General features: G+C 41.6%; 2 protein-coding genes across 9 annotated transcripts in view; one reads left to right on the top strand and one right to left on the bottom strand.

The window, feature by feature from the left end:
• Myo9a (myosin IXA) overlaps positions 1-3,718 on the bottom strand; it is a 218,134-nt gene extending 214,416 nt beyond the window's left edge. For 7 of the 8 annotated variants that reach the window (XM_036191771.1, XM_036191773.1, XM_036191774.1 and 4 more), the window contains exon 1: positions 3,205-3,613. The gene's annotated coding sequence lies outside the window, so the exon portion shown is untranslated. Of the gene's footprint in view, positions 1-3,204; positions 3,614-3,690 lie in introns of those variants that run through there. The other variant, XM_036191772.1, reaches the window with a different exon arrangement.
• Positions 3,719-3,961: 243 nt separating this feature from the next.
• Positions 3,962-21,167, top strand: Senp8 (SUMO peptidase family member, NEDD8 specific). The gene is made up of 2 exons (XM_036193272.1): positions 3,962-4,011; positions 19,906-21,167. Exon 2 carries the CDS (start codon positions 19,942-19,944, stop codon positions 20,587-20,589), a length of 648 nt encoding a protein of 215 aa, XP_036049165.1. The 5' UTR covers positions 3,962-4,011; positions 19,906-19,941; the 3' UTR covers positions 20,590-21,167.
• The last annotated feature ends 205 nt before the right edge of the window (positions 21,168-21,372 follow it).

Here is a 21,372-nt window from a genome sequence, read left to right as displayed (position 1 = left end):
AGCTGAACATAATGGTGCACATTAGCAGTTCCAGCTACCTAATTAAATCAACCTAGCCCAGGAGTTCAAGACACATCAACAGCCATGTACAATGCAGCAAAAGCACCATCAAATTAAAAAACAAAACAAAAACAATGAATTTATACCATCTCCTCATAAACTGTATACCACTAAATAATTGAAGATAAAAACTGTTTAAAAGTTATACATTAGCCCTTGTGTGGTAGCACCTCTAATCTGAGGGCTTCGTATGCTCAAGAGTTTGAGACCAGCCTAGACTATATAGAGAATTCTAGGCTACACAGAAAACGCTATCTCACAAAAATAATAACTGGTCTGAAGACACAGCTCAATTGATAAAGTGTCTGCACAGCATACACAAAGTCCTGGTTCAGTCTACAACACTGATTAAAGAGAGATGGTAGCACATTTATGCAATCCAGTATTACAGAGGAGAGTTAAGAGCTCAAGGCCAGCCTGGGCTACATGAGTTTTAAGATCAGCCTGAAGGGCACAAGACCTATTACAAAAAGTATTTATAATGGGGCTGGGAAGATTTCTGAGAGGATAAGAGTTCATCCTGTTCTTGTTGAGGACCCTAGTAAGGTTCCCAGAACCTATGTCCAGTTGCTCTAACTGCCTCTAACTCCAGCTCCAGGGAGTTCTGACACACTCTTCTGGCTCCACACACATAAGCACACACAGACATACTCTAAGAAATAAAAATAAATCTTTAAAATAGTAATAGTAGTAGGACAAATAACACATTATAGATTGTAATTTTCACTACTAAAACTTTTGAAAAGAACATAATCTAGGTATTTATGTGCTTTAAATATTGTTTCTGCCTGAAATCTTTTCCCTTATCTATATACCTCTGCCTCCAGAATTTACTACTAACATAAAACCCGATGTTATGAATTTCGGTCACACTTCAGCTACCTAATAGCCATTTATTTAACATATCACAACTGAATCTATCCCTCTATCATGAAATAAAAATATTCATCATGTAGCACCCCCTCCATATAAGGGAAAAAGATTAGCAAGTATCTAGAATTCTGTCCTCTCTGCATCCTCTTCCCTCAAATCACCAATACCCAAATTCAGTACCATTATCACCTTGCTGACAGATTCCTGGCTTTAGCTTTATTCTACCCTTACTCTGCTCTAAAGTGACTTTTAAACATTTTGGTCCCTCACTTCAAATCTTTCAATAATTTATCTGATAAATATAATTACCATCAAAACCAGTCACACAGTTGTAGCTCAGAGTCATTGAGAACATTACTTTAGGTACACTTCTCTGTATAGGTTCAATACAAAAACAAGCCATCAGATTTTTTTTCAAATCATGAAAATCAATTATACATAACAGCTGATACATTTAAAATAAAGCATTCAGGAATTTTTGAAAAAGGACAGAAAATAAGTCTATCAAAATGGAATACTATCCAGCCAGTAAATGAGGCTCCTCCATGTGTATGTACTATTGCTGAATGATCGCCAGGACTTAGCAATATTATATGAAAAGGGAACCACTTGTGTGTAATTTGTGTATCATAAGACTGTAAGTAGATGTAAGCTTGTAAATGCTGGAGACATCACCCCATACCAGTTACAGAAGCTGATAAAATAGAAAGTAAGTGGCTGGAAACTAGAGAAATCGAAACTTTTTTAAAACTCTATTATTCTTCTGAACCTTTTGACTTTTAAATTGTGTGTCATTAGTACCTACAACATCAATTGATTTCTCCCCCTATATTTCGAGAGCGCGCGCGCGCACACACACACACACACACACGCGCACACACACACACACACACACACACACACACACGATGAAAAAAATAAAACTTTAAGTACTAACTACAAAGATCTTATTATCCCTCACCCTTATATCAACATTAAAATTACACACTTAACACTTAATTTAACACTACATTTCCTTCTTGACATCTCAGGAGTACAACTTCATTTTATTCAACATTCTACTACTGAGAAGGCTGTTAGTAATGACTTCAACACTGAATGACATTTATACTTGCTCCTTGGAGAAGACAGCAGCACCGGTTGGTAAAAATTACTAAAACGACATTCGTCTTCAGGGATTAAGAACAGCTGTAAATCCTGTTTCCCTAACAAGTTCAAAAACAGCACATCCAAATCCTCTAGCTAAAACCTATGTATCTGTATAAATCTACAAAGAGGTGAGATAAATACTATATGGAGACTTGCTTATCATCCTTGGTGTAATGCAACTTAATCTTTTCAGAAGCCCCTAAAGCGTCAGATTTGTGCTGGTTCTTTCATTCTACTAAAGGGACAAGATGAGCGGCAAGCTGCTCGACCTTGTAATGGCACACATACCCTCCCTCTCTGGGCTTCCACACTCTTCTCTCTTTCCCTCTCAGCAGCCAGCCCAAAAGCTCCAAACACGGATCTCAGGCTGACCCTCTAAAATCCAACGAAGTGAATGCACTGGGCTAAGTAAATAACCTCTTCAAGTTTTCCTGGAAATTTCTTTTCAACCAAAGAAAGGATCCCGATTGGGTAGAAAACAGTAGTAACAAGGTTTGCTTAAGGAGTGGTCTTCTAGAGAAGGTACACCACCAGGGCATGAGGGAGATCCGGGACTATGCTGGAGATTTGAAGGGTTGACCCAAAACCTACTAAGTAAGAGCCTCGTGACATTGGGGCTATCTGAAAGCTTGTGTGGGTAGGGGGAGAAGCTGGCCAACTCGGCTGGAAGTAAGCTGCGGGAGGGTCCTTAGGAAGGCTGGAGTAGCGAAGATTCGAAGGAGAACCAAAGATCGGGGACGTAGCGATGAGTTAGGAAGCACTAGTGGCCGTGGCTCCGGGACTGGGATCCGTTCAGACGTAACGGAGTCTAGAGGCTACAGTCAGAGTCCTAAGAGAGTCTAAGGGGGGCAGGGGGAGGAGGGGGGCCAGTGACAAGAATCACCGCGGCCGCCGGTGAACAGAACGGTGTCTGATCAATGAAAGGGAGGAGGGGGGTAGAGCCTAGAGGGGGATCCGCACCGCAGTCGGCCGTTCGCGAGGCTTTGGAGAGGCAGAGCCGCTCGCGGGGCGTCTCCGCTGGGGCGGGGCGGGGCAGCCCGCCGGGAGCCAAAGAGCCGAGCGGGAGACGTGGGCCGGGCCAGGCCGGGCGGCAGGGCCGCTGGGCGCTGGGGCGGGTCTTACCTCGGGCTGTGCCGCGGTGGCCACCACAGCCCCTTCCTCTTCTGCAGCAGCCGCTTCCCACCCTCGGTTTCCAGGGTCAGGCCAGAGAAACACGGCAGAGGCTGAGGCCGCCGGGGGTCGGACGGTTCCGCGAGGGTGGGCCCAGCCGCCTCAGGGTCCGAGCGAGCAGCGTCCGCGCATCCCCCGCCCTGTCACAGAGACTCCGCCCGGCCTGGGCAGGCACATCCCCCGCCGCACCCCGCCTGGAGAGCACGCGTTGGAACGGCCGCCTCAACCGCGGTCTCCTCTTCTGCCCGTGGGACCGGTATCTCCGCCGCAGTCCCTCGCCGTCCTGCCAGGACTTTCGTTCAGCCACGGCCGCCAACTGCCTCCGCGTCCCCCGTCCGCTTGGGCCTGCGCGCCCGCGCCCGCGCCCCCGACCCCGCTCACGCGGCCCCGCCCCGCGCGACTCTCCGGCAGCAGACAAGCAGGCGCGCGCGCACTTACCTCCCACGCCCCCTGCTGCCAAGCCCGGGACGGCCCCGCCCGGCCCCGCCTCCGCACGTGACGCCACTGGCGCGTGGGGCCTGCGCTTGCGCGGACACGCCCCGCTTCCTCCTCTTCCCCCCCCCCCCGGGGCCCCGCCTCCCCTTTCCTCCCTCGCTTTACGGCCGTGCTAAGACCTCTTCGTTAGAGTCTCTCCGCTTCTAGATAGAAATGTCGTAAGGCTGGAGAGGCAAACTCTGAGTTTGCGACCTTAGGTCTCACTTTCCGGCCAGTCCAAGAGATCCCTGAAGGCTGGTTGGGTTGGTGAGGCCTGAGGAATAGGTAAGAAGCCTCCTCCCTACTTGGGTTTGTCTCAGTTTGTGGAGACAGTGGGTCGCTTTGCGGTCCACGCAGACTCTATCTAGCCCCTTCCCCTTTCTGCGGCTGGATTCTCAGCGCCGCCCCTTTGCACACACGCACGCCCCTCCCCCCGCTTGTCCCCGCCCCCGAGTCCAAGTATTTCTTTCCATTCATTCCACAGACTTTTCACTGAGTTGCTTCTGTACTGTAAGCCCCAGAATGTCAGCAGGAATGATATAATCTCAGTTTTTCGATATAGGAAACATCCTATCCTCTGTGATATAGGAAACAAAGAATCCGCAATCGTAACACAGTAGAATAACACGGGATGATCTGAACACACACGGGGGCGGTCCATTGATTGCAGGGGAGGACTTTTCCCAAATGACTTTCAGGCCTGTTGAGAACTTGTGTTAGAACCTGTAACTGGTCAGAAAAAATGAGAGTAGTACCATGGCCATGAGATTGGCAGTACAAAAAAGCATGTGACGGCGACCTAGAAGAGCAAAAAGTAAGAGATTGCCATATAAACCGCACAGGTAGACTTCTGATTAAAACAACCAGACTAGGTGGCGAGTTTAAGACCAGCCTGGAGTAAATAGCAAAATCTTGATCACAAAAAAAAAGAAAGAAAGAAAGAAAGAAAGAAAGAAAGAAAGAAAGAAAGAAAAAACTTACTAGAACGAGTGAGGGAAATGAAGAACCAGATGTAGGTGCAAAGACTGCCTTAAAAGATGACAGGCTCCCCGAGTTGCCTGGCCTGTAATCCCAGCTCCTGAAAGAATAAGAATAAGGCAGTTGGGTTGTCAAATGGGAAGCCAGGCTAAGCCAATTAAAAAAAAAAAAAAAAAAAAAAGGCAGACGTGGTGGAACGTCCTTACATTTGGGAACAGGCAGGTCAGCCTGGTCTGACTAGGTAGTTTCAGATTAGCGGGGATACACAGTGAAACCCTGTCTCAAAAACTAGAATAGTTTAGCTCAGTTACTAAAACAAGCGCTAGGCTCTGTCTGGGTCGGTCTTTACTGGGGGTGAAGGTTTGACATGGAGCCTGAAAGTAAATGATAGAAGGGTAGAGAATAGCAGTAGTGCACGAGCCAGTCCATTAGAATCACCTGGAATGCTTTTTTTTTTTAAGTAAAACTAATGCTATTTCCTCCCCCCCCCCCTCCCCATTAAACTAATGTTCACTGGGTGACTAACAATAAGGGTAAAGTAGTGATGAGAACTGGGAATAGACAAGAAGTTGAGGGAGTTGATTTCGCAAGCTTAAAGTTGGAATCTTCTGACAAAGAGCTGAAGATAAGATGAGGAGCTTGAGCAGAATGTTGAATGAATTAACTGCTCTGGGCACAGAGCAAATGGAAGCCCCTGCTGCCTTTCCAGTCAACACTGTTCCACGGGAGGGGGAGGGGAAGGCAGGAAGTTTGCACCTAGTGCTTTGTGCCTGCTAGACAGAGCTCTACCACTGAACCAACCCTCTTTCTGCTCCTTGCTTTTGGTTTTGGTAACAGGGCAGGCATACCTTGAAACTGTCCTTTAGCCTAGTCAGGCCTTAAACTTTCAGATCCTCCCTGCATCGGCCCCAGTTCTGCTTCCCATCCCCAAACCTAATTAGATCCACTTCAGTTACTGCCCCTTCCTCTTCCTGGCAACCGGGTTTTATAAGCTATGCCCAGTCTTTTGTTTTTCAAGACAGGGTTTCTTTATGTGGCCTTGGTGGTCCTAGAACTAACTATAGACCAGGTTGGCCTTGAACTCACAGATCTGCCTGCGTCTGCCTCCCTAGTGTTGGAATTAAAAGGCTTGTGCCACCACCGATCTGGTGCTGTGTCCAGTTTTAGAGCTCAAGAACCATCCACATTTTTAGCCACTCCCCGTAGACATTTCTGTATACTCTGCCTTGACAACTCTAAGTGTCTTGCTCATTTACTAATCATTGAAGTTAAGAACAAGATATAAAGATATTTAAAACACAGCCCTCTTAGAATTATAGGATTGGGGTAAACAGACTTTTAAACAAAGAATAATAAACTTGGCAGTCAAAAAAGAGCTGTAGGAGGTAAAGCCCAAGAAAGCATGGCTGCTGTATATTAACTAGGGTTAATCAAAAAAAACCTGTCTGTCTGCCTCCAGATAAGAGTGATGTCTGATACGGCTACAGCAAAGTATGAAGTCTAGGGGTGGGGGAAAGATGAAGATGATAAAACATGTGAACATATTAGGAAGAGCCTTGAATTCCATGTTACAGGACTTAAGCTAGCTACTTTAAGCAATTTATAAATATAAATGGCAAAAGCTCTTAACCTCTTACAATCTAGATTCTGGGGTTGGGATTTAGCTCAGTGGTAGAGCACTTGCCTAGCAAGCACAAGGCCCTGGGTTCGGTCCTCAGCTCTGGGGGGAAAAAAAAAAAGACAAAAAATAAAAATAACAATCTAGATTCCTTTGGCAGTTTGGTCTATCAACTTTCAGAAAATTCATTTAAATGTATACAGTAAAATGCATAGAAATAAGAAGCCAATATTAAGTATTTAAACACCTTAAAATATGTAGTATAGTTACAGATGTACTTCTTTATGCATTAAGTAGCATGTAGCAACAAGCCTAATTATATAATGTCAAAGGAGTAATGAGTATAAATTATATTGAGATATCAGATTTTTAGTGACAAAGACAGAATGTTAATGTTAAAATGATTGCCTACTATTATTGAAGAAAATGCTAACTTTGAGCCAGAATTAATTGAAAATGAAGGTACATTTTTTTCCCAGTCCAAGGTCTTAGAACCCTTAAATTTTAATCACATCCTGCTCTTTGGATCCCCAGCTTCAGAATAACCCAGTGTAATAGTTTTAAGCAAGAATATGGCACATCAGATCCGTGTTTGGGAAAAATGATAGGTTAGGGTGAGGATAGAGAAGTGGTTACTTTTCTATTCCTTCTTTACCCCTGGGGCAACAACTAATCCAATAATAACCCACTGTTCCCTAATAGCCAGAACCTTCATTGGCAGTAAGCTTGTGGATACATATACATGTAATTGCAATTCTAGATATTTTTTCTGGAAGGCAAATTGGAGCTATTGTTGGAAAATAGTACGCTAAGCTGTAACTTCTTCATCTGGAAGATAGTGAGATGTTAAAGATTTGTAAGAATATGATTGTAGTTCTATTTGAAAAAAATTAATGCCTCGGTTAATTATAAAAAAAAGAGAAAGTAGAGTTGGGAGTGGTGGCAAAGGCTTTTAATCCCAGCACTTAGGAGACAAAGGTAGTTAGATCTCTGTGAGTTCAAGGCCAGCCTGATCTACAAAGCAGTGCAAGACAGCCAGGGCTATACATCAAGACCCTGTCTGGGAGTGGTAGGGTAGAAATGAAATGACTAACTAATTAACTAATTAAAAAAAAAATGCGTTGCCTCTCAAGGCTCAAGAAGGTATTGAAGTCTATACTTCCAGCAGTTGAAAGAGTTAAGCTGGAGGATCCTAGAGAGCTTAAGACCTGGGCCACATAGTGAGACTCTGTCAAAAGAAACAGAGACAGGAAGATGAACAGAAGGAAAGAAGCAAAACTAGATTGAAAAAAGTATATACCCAGTTTGGAGATCGACTGGTACTTTGTATGGTCAAGAGGTAAGCTCAGCGGTTAGTATTGTTAGTACTTCTGTGAAGTAATGACTTAGCCACATGCTCAGAGAGATTAATAATAGCTTTCTGATCAGATTTCATCTATACATGTGTGTAGTTCATTTTGGACTTGAAGTCAGGACACCTGTTGGTCATCTGCAGCCATACCACCCTCCACAAACCAGATCTTATCTGATCTCAGAAGCTAAGCAGGGTCTAACCTTGTTAGTAGTAAGATGGGAGGACACTTCTCTTCTTGCCAATCCTTTCAACACCTAAGGTAAGTAAAACTCATTAACAGAAAGATCCTCAAAGCACAGATAACCTCTCCTTCAGACACCAGTCAGTACTGGACAGTATACCAAATGACTGCTAAAATCCCAGTTAGTGTCCAAATTATGTGCTTCTCAAGTATAGTCAAATTATGAATGTGGGATTTCAGTATGGCTAATCACAGTGAGTAAAGTTCCTTAACTTCCAGAGCCAGGTTCTCTGAGAAGTCTTCTTCAGCATAACTAGCCTGGATTGACTCTGTCTACAGAGTTGCAGAAGCCATCTGGGTGGTGATGTAGTTCAACACAGACTAAAAACTCAAGCTCTATAGAGTATGAGGCTTGCCTCTCTGTCCCTTTGTGAGGTGAGGGATGGGAACAAGACCATCTGACAGCAGAAATAACACTAAAAGCTAATGAAGCTTTGTAGGAATTTTATTACATCAGAAAACTTCCACAAAGACCTTTCTATGACTTCCAATTAAATGGCTACTTCTCTCCTAATTATCTGTTATAAAGGTACTGCATCATATTCTGAGCACCAAGAACCCCTCAGTTGTCTCAGTCTTGGGTATCTGTAGTATAGGTTCAAACTCTTAATCCTACCCTCTCAGATAGCCAATGAGTAAAACCCTCTCACAGTGCTCAGATAAACTCAGTTCTTCCAAAACAGACTTGGGAAACTCTAGCCTTAGCTCATTTTCTCATGAGTATTTTTGTTTGTTTTTTTGTTTTGTTTTGTTTTGCTTATTTTTTTGAGACAGGGTTTCTCTGTATAGCTCTGGAGCATGTCCTGGAACTCACTCTGTAGACCAGGCTGGCCTCAAACTCACAAAGATCCACCTGCCTCTACCTCCCAAGTGCTGGGATTAAGGTGTACACCACCACTGGCCGGCACTCACCAGTATTTTTTGTAACAACTTTTGAGTTTACATTAGCAAATAAACTAAATAACTCAAAATATTTAGCCCTATTAATTTATGATTCAACCTTGATCCAATACTGTGTAAGTGGCTGGTTAGTTGGGGTTTGTCTGATTTTTTTTTAATTTATTTATTTATTTTTCTATTATTGGCTTGATACAGTGTAAATTCTTATCTTAATAGTGAAATGTTTCATTGAGACTTGCTCAGTAATTGAGTAAAACCAAAACTTATTATAAGCCACAGTCATCCTAGGGTCCCCCCTGCTGTATAGCTTCCCTGGTTCTGTGGGTTGTAATCTGATTGTTCTTTGCTTTATATGTAGAATCCACTTATGAGTGAGTACATACCATGTTTGCCCTTCTGGGTTTGGGTTACCTCACTCAGGATAATTTTTTTCTAGTTCCATCTATTTGCCTGCAGATTTCATACTGTCATTTTTTTTTTCTGCTGAGTAGTACACCATTGTGTATATGTACCACATTTTCTTTTCTTTTTTTTTTTTTTTTTCTTTTTTGGTTTTTCAAGACAGGGTTTCTCTGTGTAGCTTTGCGCCTTTCCTGGATCTCGCTCTGTAGACCAGGCTGGCCTCAAACTCACAGAGATCCTCCTGGCTCTGCCTCCCAAGTGCTGGGATTAAAGGCGTGAGCCACCACCGCCTGGCTGTACCACATTTTCTTAATCCATCCTTCAGTTGATGGGCATCTCAATTGCTTCCAGTTTCTGGCTATTACAAATAGTGCTGCTATGAACATAGTTGATTGAGCATGTATCTTTGTGGTATGATTGAGCATTCCTTGGGTATATGCCCAAGAGTGGTATGGCTGGGTCCTGAGGTAGATCGATTCCCAATTTTCTGAGAAACCACCATACTGATTTCCACAGTGGCTGTACAAGTTTGCCTTCCCACCAACAGTGGATGAGTGTTCCCTTTGCTCCACATCCTCTCCAACATTGACTGTCATTAGTGTTTTTGATCATAGCCATTCTGACGGTGTAAGGTGGTATCTCAGAGTCGTCTTGAGTTGCATTTCTCTGATGATTAAGGATGTTGAGCATTTCTTCAAGTGTCTCTCAGCCATTAGGGATTCTTCTTCTGTGAACTCTCTGTTTAGCTCTTTAGCCCATTTTTTTAATTAGATTGTTCAGTATTTTGATGTCTAGTTTCTTGAGTTCTTTATATACTTTGGAGATCAGTCCTCTGTCAGATGTGGGTTGGTGAAGATCTTTTCCCATTCTGTAGGCTGTCGCTTTGTCTTATTGACCCTATCTTTTGCCCTGCAAAAGCTTCTCAGTTTCAAGAGGTCCCATTTATTAATTGGTGTGCTCAGTGTCTGTGCTGCTGGTGTTATATTTAGGAAGTGTTCTTCTGTGCCAATGCATTCAAGACTACTTCCTACTTTCTCTTCTATTAAGTTTAGTGTAACTGGATTTATGTTGAGGTCTTTGATCCACTTGGACTTGAGTTTTGTGCATGGTGACAGATATGGATCTACTTGTAATCTTTTACATATTGACATCTAGTTATGCCAGCACCATTTGTTGAAGATACTTTCTTTTTTCCATTGTATAGTTTTGGCTTCTTTGTCAAAAATCAGGTGTTCATATGTGCGTGGATTAATGTCAGGGTCTTCAATTCGATTCCCTTGGTCTGTATGTCGGTTTTTATGCCAGTACCAAGCTGTTTTTATTACTATAGCTCTATAGTAGAGCTTGAGGTCAGGGATGGTGATGCCTCTGGAATTGGTCTATGCTTTGTTTTTATGTCAGGCTCACATTTTTTGCAGGTGTTTCTGTCATCCGCCTGCTTTGTAGTCTTAGGTTTATGTATTTGTTTTACTTATATAGGGAGGCCTCTTCTACAAGAATAAAAATTGCATTGGGGATTTGACTCAGTGTCAATCCTAGCAAGCGCAAGGCCCTGTTCGATCCTCAGCTCAAAAAATAAAAAAAAATAAAAAATAAAAATAAATAAAAATTATTTAGTGTTTATTTAGTGTTGTGTTTTACCAACACTACTTACCAAAAAAAGAGGGGCTGGAGAGATGGCTCAGCAGTTAAGAGCACTGGCTGCTCTTCCAGAGGATCCTAGGTCAATTCCCAGCACTCATATGGCAGCTCACAACTATCTATAACTCCAGTTCCAGGGGATCTGACACTTTCTCACCAACGCACATAAAATAAATTTTTTAAAAAAGAAGAAGGGGCTGGGGATTTAGCTCAGTGGTAGAGCACTTACTAGGCAAGTGCAAGGCCCTGGGTTGGGTCCTCAGCTCTAGGAAAAAAAAAAAAAAGACTAAAAAGAGAAGAAGAAAAGACTGATTGGGGGTGGCTCACGCTTTTAATCCCAGCACTCAGAGGCAGAGGCAGGCAGATCTCTGTGAGTTCAAGCAAGGCCATCCTGGTCTACACAGAGAGTTCCAGAACAGCCAGGGCTACTCAGAGAAACACTATAGCAAAAATAAATAAATAAATAAATAAATAAATAAACCAAAACAAAAGCAACAACAAGGGGGGGGGGGGGCAATAGGCTCATAAATTTGAATACTTGGTCCCAGTTGGTGAAACTGGAAAGAGTTAGGAAATGTGGCCCTGTTAAAAGAGGTGTGTCCCTGGGGTGGGCTTTGAGCTTTAAAAATCCCATGTCATTCACCGTTAGCTCTTTCTGCCTCATGGTTGTGTCTCAAGTAGTTTTCAGCTACTGTACCAGCACCGTGCTTCCTGGCCGGCTGCCATGCTCCCTGACTTGATAGTCATGGACTCTAACCATTTCAAACTATAGCTCTGAATCAAATCTGCTGTAAGTTTTATTGGTCATGGTATCTTATCACAGCATGAAAAAAGTGACTAAGATTGGTAATGCTTTTAGAACTTAATATTTTATGTTGGTTTTTTTCCAGTTGAAATGATTTTAAAGTTTTTAGGGGGCTAGTGAGTCACCATGAACACAGGCTAGAAATGAACTCATGATCCTTCTGCCTGTGAATCCTCAGTGCTAGAATTGTAGGCATGTGCTGCCACACCCTGCGGCTGAGGAACTTCTTTTTAATCATTTGAAGTCCAATTTTATTTTCTTCATCACCCTTACAGACCAGTTTACATTTTCAAGCTGAGTAAGAATGCCATCTTGGGCTGGGGAGATAGCTCAGTAAAGCACCTTCCACAGAAACACAAATACCTGAGTTCAAATCCCCAGCGCTAATGTAAAACAGCAGGCATGGTGGTGCACAGTGTAATCTAGCACTTGGTAAAAGTCAAAAGCTAGTTCTTGCTAGCCAGTCAATTTAGACAAGTCAGTGACCTCTAGGTTCAGTGAGAGATCCAATCCCAATAATAGGTGGCAAGCCATTGAGGAAAACACCCAACATTGACCTCTGCCCTCTACTTACACACATACATATGTGCACATACATACATAGACATGAACAGCACACATACATTTACTTACTGCTTAATCTTATTATCTTAAATGTAAAATTGTTCTTGTATTAATTTTTCATATTCCAAGAGGCCTATAGCTTGATAAAAAGGCTACATAAAATTAATTTAAGCCGGGCGGTGGTGGCAGCGCCAGGAGGATTTCTGTGAGTTCAAGGCCAGCCTGGTCTACAGAGAACAGGCACCAAAACTACACAAAGAAACCCTGTCTCAAAAAACCAAAAATTAATTAATTAATTAAGTTGCTAAACTGTCTAGGCTTGACTTGAACGTTCTCTATTGTTCAGGCAGGTCTTTAACTTACCTCTTGCCCCAGCCTCCAAGTTTCAGGAATTATAGGCCTGGACAACAAGGCCTAACTAGCCTATGCTATGTTAGCCATTGATGGCTATTTCTAGTTATGAAACAGCTAATGGAAAGCCTAAGTGTTAGAACAAATTCCAAAGGACCATCTGGTCTATGTCCCTGGTCCAAAGCATAACCAAGGGACAGGCAAGATGGTTCAACAAGTAAAGGCACTTGCCTCCAAGCCTGACTGCCTGACTCCCGAGAGTTGGCCTCACCTGACTTCCACATGCATGCCATGACATGCATAACCCAAAACACACACTAAATAATAAATGTAATTTAAATGTTTTTAAAGAAGTTAAGAGTGAAGGCTAAGCATGGGGGCACATGCCTTTAATCCCAGCATTTGGGAGGCAAAGGTAAATGTAATAGATGACAGAGGAATTGATTCAGCATCATTATCTCACCAAGAGGGTTTTCTGCTTTGAGAGTTGAGTCTATTGTAAAATAATAATGTAAGATAAATGTCATGTTAATTTCTAAATTAATTTTAATATTAAAAACATTTCCAGCTGGGTGGTGGTAGTACATTCATTTAGTCCTAGCACTCAGGAGGCAGATGCAGGTAGATCTCTGTGAGTTCGAGGACAGCCTGGTCTACAGAATGAGTTCCAGGACAGCCAAGGCTACTCAGAGAAACCCTGTCTCATAAAACAAAACAAAATAAAAAAATTTTCTTCGTGACAGTTTTGTGTTTCTAAGAAATTTTCAGAGTAGATTTCTCTACTTTACTGAGGTAAAATATCCACTTACTAAATTTCTCTGGTTTGTAAGACATTAGAAATATATGAATGACTCAGAGACAGAGGCAGGTGATCTCTGTGGGTTCGAGGCCAGCCTGGTCTACAAAATGAGTTCCAGGACAGACAGAACTGTTACACAGAAAAACCTTGTCTTGAAAAACAAAAACAAAGCAAAATAAAAATCTAGTCATGATATCTAGAACTTTCTACCTTAGCAATTTGTCTTTAAATGCTTGGGATGTAGAGGCAAGAGGATCAGCAATTCAATTTATTTATTTTATTAATTTTCTATGCATTAGTGTTTTGCCACGGGTTTTAGGTCCTGTCTTGGGGGGAAAAAAAAAGAGGAAATATCTAACTGGGAGAATAGAAACCAAAAAAAAAAAAGCTTAAACTTGATCTTTCTCTGAAAATATTACTGCTTATGCTGCTATGACAAGTCAGTTTGGCTTTGGATGATTCTTTTCTGGGAAATTGCAAATTGAATCACACATTACAAGGTGGACCTAATCTTTTTGTTTGGGTTTGTATTGGTTTGGTTTTTTGAGACAGAGTCTCTGTGTAGCCCTGGCTGTCCTGGAACTCATTCTATAGGCCAGGCTAGCCTCAGACTCAGAGATCTGCCTGTCTCTGCCTTATGAGTGCTAGAATTAAAGATGTGAGCCACCATAACCAGCTAGATGTAATCTTCTAATACTTGTAAACATCAACTTATTTTCAAATCTTATTGAACTGTCTCCCCTCCCCTGCCTCCAAATATATAAATTTTGATGGCATATTAGATATCTAGGAATACCTTATGTTGTAATTTTTATCTTAGTGATATTTCTTCTTGTTACAGTGACAAATATTTTATGATAAAAGTTGTCTGTTAATAGTCTCATTTTTCCTGGGTGGCAGTGGCACACTCAATCCAGGACAGGCACCAAAACTACACAGAAAAATCCTGTCTTGAAAAAAAATATATAGTCTCACTTTACAAAAGAGGAAATTGTGACTTAATAAAAGTAATTTATTGGGGGCTGGAGAGATGGCTCAGAGGTTAAGAGCACCGACTGCTCTTCCAAAGGTCCTGAGTTCAATTCCAAGCACCCACATGGTGGCTCACAACCATCTCTAATGAGATCTAGCACCCTCTTCTGTATACATAATAAGTAAATAAATCTTTTTTTTAAAAAAAAGTAATTTATTTATGGTTATATAACTGACAAGTAACAGAACCAAATGTGTTTAGGTTGAATGTTTAGAGTTCTTTTTTTAGCCAGGGTGGTTTAGCTTATGCCTAGTTTAGTTCCATTTTCATTAGAATTCAGGGAGTTAGGCTAACATAGTAACACTGTATATCTAATCAATCTTTGGTCTACATACTTGATGTTTTTAAATTTGTGTGTGTGTGTGTGTGTGTGTGTGTGTGTCTGTCTGTCTGTCTGTCTGTCTGTCTGTCTGTGTCTGCCTGTGCAGGTGTTTGAGGGTGAAGAGAAATGAGCATCAGATCCCTTGGAATTAAAGAAATTTGTGAGCTGCCCAGTGTGTGTGCTGGGTTCTGTACTCTAGTCCTCTGACAGAGTAGTAAGTGCTCTTAACTGCTGAACCATCTCTACAACTACCATACTGGGTGTTTCAAAACTCATACAAAACACAAAACCTTCCCCCGCATTTTTTGGTGCTGGGGACGAGACGCAGGGCTATGTACATGCTGGGCAAACATTCTGTCCCTAAGCTAATGCCCAGACCACAAAAACTTTTTGAGTGAAATGTGAGCTTCACTGGGTATGATAGCTCATGCTTGTAATACCATCACTCAGAAGGCTAAGGCAAGAGGGTCAGCCTAAGTTTGGTGCCATCTTAGGCTACATAAAACCTTGCCTCAACAAACCGATAAGTAAGTAAATAATAGGAAAAGCGTCTTTAAGTATGTAGAGACTCTTGAGTGTGACTGGAATGAAGGACTAGATGGAGTGTAAACCCAGGTTAGAAGATGATTAGACAGTAAGTGGTGACAGACTGAGCACTGTGGAGAGCCCTGTAGTCACTTCTTCCAAGGTGGGGCAGACTGTCGTCTGTTCAGGTGCTTTTCTTACAAGCTTCTATCCCTAACTGGCCATTAACTGAGGGTCACAGAGAACTAACAGACAGCTCAGATATTTACCAAGTTGTATCACCCCTATGCTGTAGTTATTGATGTTATAAACCAGTGGTTCTCAACCTTCCTAATGCTGCAACCCTTTAATACAGTTCCTCATGATGTGATGGTCCAACTATAAAATTATTTCATTGCTACTTCGTAACTATAATTTTGCTACTGTTATGAATTGTAATATAAATATCTGATATACATGATATCTGATACTTGACACCCCCCACAAAGTGGTTGCAACCCACAGGATGGTATAAAGGGAGCCATGTGTCCAGAAGCCTGGCTTGACATATGTGACTAGCCATTCCCCTTTCTAGTATGATTCTTTTAAGATGTGTGTGTGTGTGTGTGTGTGTGTGTGTGTGTGTGTGTGTGTGTGTGTGCGCGCGCACGCATGTGTTATGAGCCACCATGTGGATGCTAGGAACTGAACTCAGGACCTCTGGAAGAATAGCCAGTGCTCTTAACAGTTCAGCCATCTCTCCAGGCCAATAAGATATTCTTATATCAAGTCCAAGTTCTTAGCCTCCACCAACTTGCACTTGCTGAACTAACTACACGGTCATTTATTGTCAGGCTTAATTGGTTTGTTTGGTTTGTTTTCTGAGACAGGGTTTCTCAGAGTAGCCCTGGCTGTCCTTGAAGTTGCTTTGTAAACCAGGCTAGCCTCAAACTCACAGAGATCTGCCTGCCTCTGCCAACCAAAGGGTTAGGTTAAAGGTTCAGGCTTAATATTAAAAGGATCATTTTTTTTAAAACAATCTTATTTGAACGTTTACTTCTGTCATAAAGATGGTGTGGAACATACAAATTATGGTGTCATGTTTTCTTTTATGAAAATCTCTTGAGAAAAAAATATCAAAGGCCTGAAGTGGTACCTAATGCTAATAATCCCAATTCATGGGAGGCTGAGATGGGATTATTGTGAGTTTGAAGCCAGCATGGGCTACATAGCAAGTTCCAGGACATCCTGGGTTACAATGTTATATTCTGACTCAAAACATAAAACAACAATAATACCAAACTATTAGATATTAATACAAGGAATGTTGTTACCTCTTCTGAGTAAGCATTTTCTTTTTACCTTATGAACATTGTGAATATTTAACTTAACTCTCTGGTTAGCTGCCAAAAATCTTAGCGCCAAGTCTGTGGCTTACCCATAACCAATGTGCTCTATGCCTCGTTAACTTCACTCCTGACTCCAGTTTGTCTGAACTCTAGTTATTTTTTTTCTCCCCCCCCACCCCCACCCCCTGGTTCTCCTGCTTCTTTGCTAGGTGTAGAAGCCAGGGGTTTGTTTGCACATGGCAGGCAGGTGCACTACCACCAAGCTGCTCTCCTGGCAATGGTAGTCATCCTTAGTAAAAACTTCATTCATACTTAGAAGGCCAATGAAGGAGGATTGCTGTACACTTCAGGCCAGCCTGATACACATAGCAAGTTCTACCCAGGGCTACTTAGGAAGAAAGACTTTGTCTCACAGTATTTTTTTAATCTCTTATTTCATGGCATTCTGTGTATACAAAAATACATGTAGTTTCTCATAAGCAGCCTTATAATGTTTTTTAAGTTGTATGATTATCACATGTTGTGTGTATATAAAACTGTCTTGTACACATCATTAATCACCTCATTTTACTTTAACATTTTTTCTTGGAAGGTATTTTTTGTGTACAGCTTTTTATTGGTTTGGTTTGGTTTGGTTTGGTTTGGTTTGGTTTGGTTTGGTTTGGTTTATCAAGACAGGGTTTCTCAGGGTTGGAGAGATGGCTCAGAGGTTAAGAGCACTGACTGCTCTTCCAGAGGTCCTGAGTTCAATTCCCAGCACCCACATGGTGGCTCACAACCATCTCTAATGAGATCTGGCACACGCTTCTGTATACGTAATAAATAAATCTAAAAAAAAAAAAAAAAAAAAAAAACAGGGTTTCTCTGTATAGCCCTGACTGTCCTGGAACTGGTTCTGTAGATCATGCTGGTCTCAAACTCAGAGATCCGCCTGCCTTTGCCTCCTGAATGCTGTGACAAAAGGTGTGCGCCACTCTGCCCAACTTTGTGTACAGTTTTGTATGGTTTGATTACATTAAATTGGTTATATCAAATTTGTATGGCTTTAGTAGTATAACCAAACAATAAAAATACTTGATCTAATAGTTAGAATTGGTTGAATTGGCATCCTCATTGTGTGCTCTTCTGTTACACTTTGTTTTGTTCTTTCACTCTGCCTGTGCTCCTTTTCCTGACCTGTAGTTTTAGAAGTTCTGGTGAGTGGTCAGGCTAGTGCACAGGAGTTAGCTGTTACCTCAGTTGAGTCTGTAGGCTCAAGTAAGCCATCTTGTACACCTGCAGATTTGCCTGTTAGCACAACCTTGATTGTGGATATTAATCCCATAAGACACCTTGTCTGTGTTTCCTCTAAGTTAACCAACCTGTTATTTTAACAAATGAATGGGAATGGGTATTTTGTTTCCAGCCCTTATTTGCTGTAATTGGTTTGTAGTGCTAGTCGGATTTTCTGATTATATCTATATCATCTAGTTGATAGCATGAATATTATGTGTATGCTTTTTTTAACTCTTTAAATTCTGGGCTTATTTGATGCACACCTTTAATCCTAGTACTCAGGGGCCTAGGCAGACAGATTTGTTTGAGTTCAAAGCACACCTGGTTTACATAGTGAATTCCAGGCCAACCAAGTCTATATAGTGAGAGCTTGTCTCAAATAAATAAACTCTTTAATTATCTTCAAGGAAATTTATTTGGCCAACTTTGCAGAGTTATGTATTGGTCTTTTTAAAGATGCTTTTTTAACCAGTGACCAAAACCAAGACAGTGGGCTAGCAATATAGATTATCAGGAAAAGGCACTTTTCTGTGCAAGCCTGGTCACCTGAGTTCCATGCCCTAAACCCGCAAAATGGAAGGAGAAAGTTTACTCCAGCAGGTTGTCCCCTGATGGCCACACGTGCATCATGGCATACACATCCAAATACACACACAATAAATGTAAATTTTTAAAAAATAACAAGGACAAAATCATTTAATTCATTGATCAAAATGATAGTAGCAAAGCAGTGCTAAAACTAATGCTCAAGCCTGGAATCCTGATTCTTCTGCCAATATGTATCAATGTCAAAAGAACTTCTGACAGACATTGTAAGCATTGCATGACATAATCTTTATCCCACCCTTTGAAGTTTAAATATGGGAAATGAGTAAAAACATCACTCATGCATAAAGCTGAGCAGATTTAGGGATAGATTTCATTTGTGTTACTTTATCTGCATGATTTTCTGTTCTTGAAATTCCCACACCTTTTGTTGTTGTTGTTGTTGTTGTTTGTTGTTGTTGTTTTCGAGACAGGGTTTCTCTCTGTGTAGTTTTGGAGCCTGTCCTGGAACTCACTCTGTAGACCAGGCTGGCCTCGAACTCACAGAGATCCGCCTGCCTCTGCCTCCCAAGTGCTGGGATTACAGGCGTGCGCCACCACCGCCCAGCTCCCACACCTCTTAACTGCAGCTCTCACCGCTGTCATTTTCTATTGTGGAAGGAGGAAGAAATATTCCCTTATCTCTTTAAAATTAATGTTGTAATGGAAGCTATTTCTTTTGTTAATTAGTAACCTTTTTCTCCAGACGCTTTGAATTCATCTTTAATCTAAAAACAACTTGTTGTTCTCATGTATTATCATGTTGAGACAGAGTCTCATGTAGCTTGAGCAGACCTCAGACGTGTGGCTTAGACTAACCGTGAACTCCTGGCCTCCTGCTTCTCCCTCTCAAATGTAGGGGTCATGAGCACGCACCACCACACCTAGCCATACATATTCACTAGAGTTAAAATGTGTTTACTGCTGTGATTTTTGGCAAAACATCAGCTCTAATTTTAACCAATGTCTACATTTAAATATAAAATTAAAATTCTATACTGTCTCTGAAACTTTTCATTTTTCATTCTGATTGTTCATATCCAGGACATAAGCTAAAGTTTCTTTAGTGGTGTTTTGTTTTGTTTTGTTGTGTTGTGTTGTGTTTTGGTGTGTGTGTGTGTGTGTGTGTGTGTGTGTGTGTGTGTGTGTTTGTGTGTTTAGTTTAATTTTTCAAGACAGGATTTCTCTGCATATCCCTGGCTGTCCTGGAACTCACTCTGTAGACCAGGCTAGCCTTGAACTCAGAGATCTGCCTGCCTATGCCTCCCAAGTGCTGGGATTAAAGGTGTGTGCCACAACCACCCAGCTTTAGTGTTTTATGATGTCAGCATTGTTGGAAATTATTGACAAAGACTTTATAATTATATGTCATCTTACCAGTAATACTGTAAGAGTAGCTACTGTTTTATAACTTAATATCATATTCAACATAAATACTGTCTTCTGACTCTCCTTCAGCTTCTGGGATTTCTGAGAAGCCCTGCTCAATACAACATGGACCCTGTAGTCTTGAGTTATATGGACAGTCTACTTCGACAGTCAGATGTCTCACTATTGGATCCTCCAAGCTGGCTCAATGACCATATTATTGGGTTTGCCTTCGAATACTTCGCCAATAGTCAGTTTCATGATTGCTCGGACCATGTCTGCTTCATCAGCCCTGAAGTCACCCAATTCATTAAGTGCACCAGCAACCCTGCAGAAATTGCCATGTTCCTTGAACCCCTAGATCTTCTGCACAAGAGAGTTGTATTTTTAGCCATCAATGATAATTCCAACCAGGCAGCTGGGGGTACCCACTGGAGTTTGTTGGTTTATCTCCAGGATGAAAATAGCTTCTTTCATTATGATTCCCATAGCAGAAGCAACTCAATCCATGCAAAACAGGTAGCAGAGAAACTGAAAGCCTTCTTAGGGAGTAAAGGAGACAAGCTGGTCTTTGTGGAAGAGAAAGCCCCAGCTCAACAAAACAGCTATGACTGTGGGATGTACGTGATATGTAACACTGAGGCCTTGTGTCAGAACTTCTTCAGACAACAGCCAGAATCCCCACTGCAGCTACTCACCCCGACATACATCACAAAGAAGAGGGGAGAATGGAAAGATCTAATCGCCAGGCTTGCTAAAAAGAAAAAGAAGTAGCTACTAAAGAATGCCTGTGATGTTTGAAGTCTCCTCTTTCTGCCCTTCCCTATGGTGACAGCCTCAGTGCCTGGGGGACCACTAGATGAAACTTTACTATTCCTACTTCTTCGTTGTCTTGAAAACAATGTCTTCCTCTGCATTATCTGAGTGGGATGTTTCACTTTAACCCTGAGGAGAGCAGTAAGTTCTCTGAAAACATCTTAAACTTATGTACCAAAACCTTAAAAAAAAAAAGAGAAGAAGAGAGGAAAAAAAACTCCATTAAACAGTTTCAAATAAGAGTCTTCTGTACTTGTTGCTTTCCCTTTGGTCCTACCCCACCCCCCATTGGCTCATTCTAAAGGAAAAGCAGTGTTCCAAAGCAAATCTATGACATACGGAATCTCAAGACATGCACGAAGAAGTCAGCAGCAGAAGCAGAATCTTGTTGCACACCCATATGAGAGTGTCTCGCTAGAAGTGGATCATGACCTAACTCCATTTAGGGCCTTCATATTATAAAAATAAGGCATTCTCTGATGCAAAGGCTTTTCCATCTGCAAATATTTAATAAAGATGAATTTAGCCCACCTTCATCTGATTCCTGGAATGCTTTAAGAAAGGGAAGCTTCATTAAAATTAATGACTGTGGGCTGGGGACATACTGCAGAGGTGATAGAGCACCTGCTGTGGTGTTCAGGAAGCCCTGGATTCAGTCTCAACCTGCAACAAGTTTTTTTTAATTAATTTATTTTTTTAATTAAACGTATGATATTAATTAATTACACTCATTAATTATAT

Source organism: Onychomys torridus, chromosome 7 (genome assembly GCF_903995425.1).
Source record: "Onychomys torridus chromosome 7, mOncTor1.1, whole genome shotgun sequence".
NCBI lineage: Eukaryota > Metazoa > Chordata > Mammalia > Rodentia > Cricetidae > Onychomys > Onychomys torridus.
The sequence above is the reverse complement of the archived record's forward strand: the minus strand, read 5'-3'. Positions and strand labels throughout refer to the sequence as shown.